Here is a 6,456-nt window from a genome sequence, read left to right as displayed (position 1 = left end):
AATCACACCCCATGTAGTGAGCGTGACATTAGCCCCAGCAACCACGTAGGTACAGCTGTCGCTTGCAGCAGAGAGGCCTTGACCCATCCTAGTTTAGGATTCCTTTTCCCTTACATTCTGTTCTCAGGTTCACGACTCTCCACTCATCTGAGATGCTTTTTCAAGGAGGGGTAAAGATACACCTATGCTCCACTCTTCAGGAAATGGTGAACCACTTGACTGGAGGAAATGCTTTATAAGCTATTTTATTTAAATATTTTCTCCAACCTGAAATGGAAAATGACTGTCTTCGCTTGGAAGAAGGTTGTGTAAACAATGATCTTTGCAGCAGAGCGTGTCTCACATGGAAGATCAGTATTAAGGCGGCCCTTAGAGTACATTCAAATATCCATTGGTATGTCCCCTTTGGATTGCTTTTCTCTGCTTTCAACCCAGGCCTTGTTGATGGTGCGCTTCATCTCGTCATCCCCTTCTGCGTACATCTTTTTTAAAAGGTTCATAAGCCCTTCACTAGGATCTGCGGTGTCGTAGGCAGCCTTCCTGCAAGACAGACACATACGAGAAAATCAGGTATATCCAACAATTATGTGCAAAAAATTAAACGCTAATACTTGTTTGAAACATCCTGGTAACAGGATTTTGTTTCGGCAAAGTCTGTAGACCCTGGCAGTCTTCAGTCATGCCTCAGTCAGCTTCTGAGTAGGGAGAATCCTAAAAAGTACCCTTAAACTAAGTGCAAGTAGAGTAGTACGCCTAGAGCTGTCCCACTAAGGACGATGGGAAGCATTTTGCAGTAAATTTGACCCTGGAAGCACCACTTAAAATCAATTTTAGGAAGCAGGAGTGGAATATGACAGACCCAGGAAGTGCCGACATCCACCTGTGCAGTTATGTGACAAGTGAATAAAAATAGAAAAGTGACCACAGAGCTCTCTGAAGCGACCGCATTCACAACCTAAAAGGCATTTTCTGTGTCCCTTTTTAGATTCTCTCCAGGGGTTAACTGACGAGGTTTTTTTAATACCTTGCATTTCAAAGCAATTTTCTCAACCTAGGAAGCCAACTGACACACGGTGCCACAGTAAGCACCTGAGTATGACGTGCCCCACACCACCAGACTGTACTTAATGCCCTCTGTGCCCAAACTGCCTCTCTCTACCCCATTTTCTAAAACCCCTTAGGGTAGTTACTGGTTTCTGCAGGCTACCTGAAAAACACACAGATCAAAACAGATCAGCAGAGGGAGCAAGTTCCCCAAGCACGGGGCTAACCACCAGTCTGTCTCACAGACCAGAGCACTGAGAAGCTGTGAGGTGCATTTCCGAAGCGACTCCTTTGCCTACTGTAAACCCTCAACACTTGTAGGATTGCTCCCAAGCACGTGAAGTGATACAAATTAGCTCGAGACTTTCTGCAATGATCTAGGTACACAAAGACCTGTTTTGCCAAAAGGACACTGGGATTTTTGTGCAGGCACTTCACACGCAGGTGACAAAATAATTATTTCAACCAGCATAGCTGCAGGGAATATATATGCATTTCTATGTAACAGACACTTAACCTAAAAAAAGTCAGCATCACTAGAGCAGTTTTTGCAATAAATGCAGCCATCAAAATATAAACAAATCTTTAATTGGTTGATTACCTTCAGCACTCTCACTGCAGGTGATCATCATTAGCAATGAAACAGTACAAGAGTGGCAAACAGCTACTCAGAGTGTGTTTCCCCCACTGCCAGTGCTACCAGTACCAAAAAAACCTCCCAACCTAATCATTCTCAAACACCTCAAGGGCTTGTCCCTCACAACAGTGATTCTCACAGTCTGACTGCACAGTCAGTCCAGACCAGATCTGCAATCCCGGCAGTCCTAAAGCAATCCGGAGAACAAGCAATGGAAAACAAGATGGACGGCTGAAGAGACACTTACTCTTTCTCCTTGCTTTCTTTTTCCACTTGAGTGAGGCATTCCCATTTTTCCTCCCGCTTCTTCCTACACATCACAAGGACCGTGTCTGTCTTTATCTGTACAGAGAACAACGAAGCATGAATTTAGAATGCTTAATAAAGGGATGCTAGTCACAACTACAATGAGTAAGATTAGCTTATAACATAAACCTCTTTCTATACTTGCAAATTCCTGAAACTTTTATCTCAGCTACTGATTATTATGTAGCATACAGAAATTATAGTGTGTACTCAGCTTCGGGGTACAAAGTATTAACCTCGTGGTGGACCATTTAAATGGTGTAATTGATGGAACACTAGTACAGTACTACAGTACCAATACAGAAGAACATATAGTGCTGCAAAAACACCCTTCAGTGATTCTCAGGACGCTAAAAGTACCCAGGACTGTTGGGTAAAGGGTGGCTATATTTACTGAACTTCTCCAAGAATACCAAGTTCAGGTCGAGGCTCTCCCAGTTTATTTCTCCAAGGATAACAGACTAATTTTAGGGCACTGCTTAATCTTGCAAAATGTTTGCAAGTTACAAGCAAAGCCTGTTTGATTGCAACCCTGACCTAAATTTCACAAAGAACTCCTGCGTGCCACAGCAGACCAGAGTCTGCTGGAGCTTTAGATGAGCTGAGCAAGTACGTGACCGCTGCTCGCTTTTACACTGTGTTAAAAATCACCAGAGCACCACTCTCATTTATTTCTGCTGGTTTTAATTTTACGCTGTCCTAGTTTGAGGGCAATTTCAAACTGAGCCATCATTTCTTCACATCTGATATCACAAAGCGCAGCACACAACTGCACAGAACACACATAAGGTATCTGACACATCTCTAAGCCCAGGAAGGTGCTGCCAGTAGCACAGCAAGGACACCATCACCAGTTGCAGTCATCAGTAGTAAAACGTTAACTAGTGTTCAGTTCTGGAGCAAGAGACCCTCACAAAGGCAGAGCAGGTTTCACGCTTTGCTTTGGATATTAAGCCTATTTAAGCTTCTCAAGATTCCAGTCTGCTGATAAGTCTCTTAGACCTTAAAATTGCAAAGAATTTCTCAGAGGTATTTGAAAGCACAAGTCTGCAAATGGATGCTTAGTGGAATTTTCTGCCTATTATTTCTGAAATCCTGTTGGAGAGCTCTTAAAAAAAAAGTATACAACATCCAGGCATGATCTTTTGAAATAGGAGCCCATGGATTCCAGAGAATAATTCCACAGTTATGACAACTACAGATTAATAAGAATCATGTTCACAGTGAAGATATTTTAAAGACAGAAGGGAGGGACTGAAAGTTAGCACTAAGCCTCTCGAACTAGGGTCAGGCAATGAACATGGTACTTGGTGAGGGACCTAAATACCTCTAACAGCCGAGGTGCACTGACCTTTCTAGAGCTGCCTTCCACAGCAATGGGTTTCAGGAGGTTGTTGAAGGTCATGGTATAGTTCTTCCCATTCAGGTTCTTCACTAGCAGATCAAACGACCTGGAACCAGAAAGTGGAGGAGGAAGGGCACAAATATGTCAATCATTGTAAAAGTATTGTGCCTTGCCACCAAAAACATCTGAAAGCCCTTTAGCAGACATATTTCTTTGGACGGCACGTCAACAGGCTTGAATTACTTTCCTCCCAGGGCTCTCAAATCTTCAGTTGGATTTAATAGTAAGGACTTAAAAGGACCTGTCCAGATTTCATAACAAATCAAGATCTTTAGGGTTCTTTCTACCTCACCGATCTCCTACAACCTTGGAAGGGCAAATTTAGTTAAAGTACATTTCAGTTCTATCACCATCAAAAAACAGCACTAACACTACATATCCTGTCAAGCACGATGTGATGCAACCAGCATTTGTAAAATGAAAATACCCTCCAAAGAGAACTATACTTAAGGGTATGTTCTAAGTGCTACTAAAACCTAGTATTGCTCAAGTTAAAAAAAAAAAAAAAAAAGAAAAAAGGCGGGGGGGGCATGGAGGGGGTAAGGGCTGATCCAGAACAGAACTGAACACAACACATTCTGGCATTTCAAATAGCGTTCTTCACCAATGCTCTCCCCTGTGGCGTGGTGCAACAAGATGAACTCACCTCTCTGTGAAATTCACCTGCACGTTCTCAGCTGGAAGCTTCTGGACTCCATTTAGAGAGACATATATCTTAATAAACTTATCTGACTGATCCCAACCTGCAAGTGAAAAAGAGAGATTAAGTTCTAGCTTTTCTCCATAAACTTCAAGCATTCTGTTCCAACTCCCCCCACAAAGTCTCCTAGCAATGACTAGAATCTCTGCCTTATTGAAACAATCTTCAGAGGGATAAGGGAAAGACATGAATTACTCTGGAATAATTTGAGAGCAGAAGGGAGGTTTTCACATGTTGCCCTGTTCCCTAATTCCTGCAAATTCTGAGAAAAGGGCAGCAACCCTGTCCGTGCAGGAGCAGTCAGAGGTAGCTGTCTGCTTTTACAGCAGTTTCCTTGACCCACTTTTCCTCCTGCTCGCCGCATGACAAGTATCTTGAGCAATTCTCTCTCCTTTCACCTACACGGCGAGCAGAGTAGCCAAAGCTTGCCCTTTCATTCCTGCTAAGTTCAAAAAAAAAAAAAAAGGAAAATATTAGTTGGTACACCAGAGATCATTAACACATCCCACCGGTACTATCACACAAACAGAATTAATACGCGCTGTGGTTGGGATGGCGCAGGAAACACGTAGTAGCTTTTTAAATGTGAAATAAACACTTAAGAAGGCTTCTCTGTAACCCTAGACAGCCACTGTAACTCACACTAATATCATCCTGCCTTCTCTTCAGAAAAATGCCTGAGGTCTAATAAGCGTTCAGAAAAGTAATCCTACCATAGTTGTTTATCTTCACTGTATACCCTCCCAGCGACGACTTTTCTTCCTCTGCTGCATCTTTTGGCTTCGGTGGAGGCTGATTCTTGATTTCTAGCTCTAGCTTGTGTTTTTCTGTCACCAGGACATCGTGAACTCGCTTCCTCGTGGCTTTCGTAAGCAGTTCCTTAACCTCTTCCAAATCTTTCTGTAACTGGTTCAAAAAACAAGAGATCATACGTATATGTTACATACAGTTCTTTTCACTCCAGGCTCACAGCCGAGCTCTTTCAGTCACGACTTTCAAATTTATCACATGGGGCAGTTTCAGTTCTATCAAGTCAGTGGTTTTCTTTCCCTCTACACCCCATTGAGCACGAAGCCACCCGTCCTTCTCTCCCTGGCCGCTGACAGTCTCACTTCTCGACCAGTTTATGTCTCAGGCTTTAAGCCTTCACCCAATTAAAACCCAGCAGAACCCGACAGAAGCTGGGCAGCCGGAACAGCCCCTCCACAGCCCCTGGGTTACACTGGAAGCGCACAGCACCGCCGCAGGGAGAGACACCCACAGCGCTCGGGACGAGGGCGCTGAAGGCCCCCGCGGCCCCCCAGGCACTCGAGCCGCCCGCCCCCGCGCCTCCTAACCGCGCCCGCGCCGCTGCCCCTCGCACCGCACGGCCCGGCCCGAGCCCGCGGCCTCCGCCGGCGCGACGCGGCGTTCGCCGCCGGTTCCAGTCAGAGCACCGGGAGAGGCGGGAGCGGGGGGGGGGGGGGCGGGGGGCGCGGGCTCACCTCCTCGCGCGCGGCGGCCATATCGCGTGCGGCGCCCCCTCAGCGGCAGCGGCTCCCGCGGCCCCTCTGGAACCTTCCGGCCTCCCGCCCCGCCCCGGCCTCCCGTACCGCCGCGGAAGTGACGCCATGACGCCGCCGCCAGAGGCGGGAACAGCTCGTCTCTCGCCCCGTCACTCGCCGGCGTTGCCATGGCGACACGCAGCCAGCGGCCGCGGGGCCGGGCCGAGGGGCGGGGCCACGGGCTTTCCCGCCTCCGCCGGGCGCTGAGGGGCGGGGCGGGGCGCGCGGCCTGGCGGCCGTTAGCGGGTAGTTCGCCGCTGTGACGAGCGGCGCCTGAGGCGGGCGGGCGGGCGGGGGGGGGGCGGCGGCTGACGGGCTCCGCCGTGGGCCGGTGTTCTCCCGTCCCCGGCAGCGCCCGGGAGCCCGTCTGCAGCCGGGGGCTGACTCTCGTGTGGCCGCAGTTGTTATTCTTTCCCAGGTTTGAAATGGCCTCCCTGAGGTCTGCGGCCTCCGTTGTAGTTCCCCCAAGAAAAAACGTAACAGGGAGGCGTTGCTCACCACCGTTACTAAATCAGCACACCGAACAACCAAAAAGTGTTTATACATCCCCACGTCCCAGTCGGGAATTAAAATTTCCCAGAGGGAAAAAAAAAAAAAAAAAAAAAAGGCAATCTCCCTGTAAGCAGGTAAGTGGAAGAGTCAGCGTTTGCCTTCAGATGCCTTCCATAAACAGTGGAACCCAAGGCAGGATACAGGTCCTCAGCGTTTGAAAAATAGATTTCTCCTAAAGAGGGTGCCGGTTATAACATCTGTTTTACTCAGTTCAGCAATGCCAGATCGTTTGCTGATTTATAGGCTTAGGGTTTTTTTTCCTCTTCTA

The 6,456-nt window shown here is 47.4% G+C and overlaps 1 protein-coding gene across 1 annotated transcript; it reads right to left on the bottom strand.

Moving 5' to 3' along the window:
• Positions 1-220: 220 nt before the first annotated feature.
• On the bottom strand, positions 221-5,650 carry CACYBP (calcyclin binding protein). Its single transcript, XM_086617187.1, has 6 exons — positions 5,577-5,650; positions 4,806-4,998; positions 4,039-4,135; positions 3,339-3,438; positions 1,929-2,023; positions 221-540 (listed from the first exon to the last, which is right to left on the bottom strand). Exons 1-6 carry the CDS (start codon positions 5,595-5,597, stop codon positions 381-383), a joined length of 666 nt encoding a protein of 221 aa, XP_086473313.1. The 5' UTR covers positions 5,598-5,650; the 3' UTR covers positions 221-380.
• Positions 5,651-6,456: the final 806 nt, after the last annotated feature.

Source organism: Tauraco erythrolophus, chromosome 10, assembly GCF_009769465.1.
Source record: "Tauraco erythrolophus isolate bTauEry1 chromosome 10, bTauEry1.pri, whole genome shotgun sequence".
NCBI lineage: Eukaryota > Metazoa > Chordata > Aves > Musophagiformes > Musophagidae > Tauraco > Tauraco erythrolophus.
This window is presented reverse-complemented; position numbering and strand designations above follow the sequence as displayed.

Coding starts and splice junctions, on each gene's coding strand:
- CACYBP (XM_086617187.1), bottom strand. CDS start 5,597: ATGGCCGCCGCGCGCGAGGAG. Junction 2,024..3,338: donor TGGAAGGCAGCTCTAGAAAG/GTCAGTGCACCT, acceptor TTCTCTGTACAG/ATAAAGACAGACACGGTCCT. Junction 541..1,928: donor AAAGAAAGCAAGGAGAAAGA/GTAAGTGTCTCT, acceptor TCTGTCTTGCAG/GAAGGCTGCCTACGACACCG.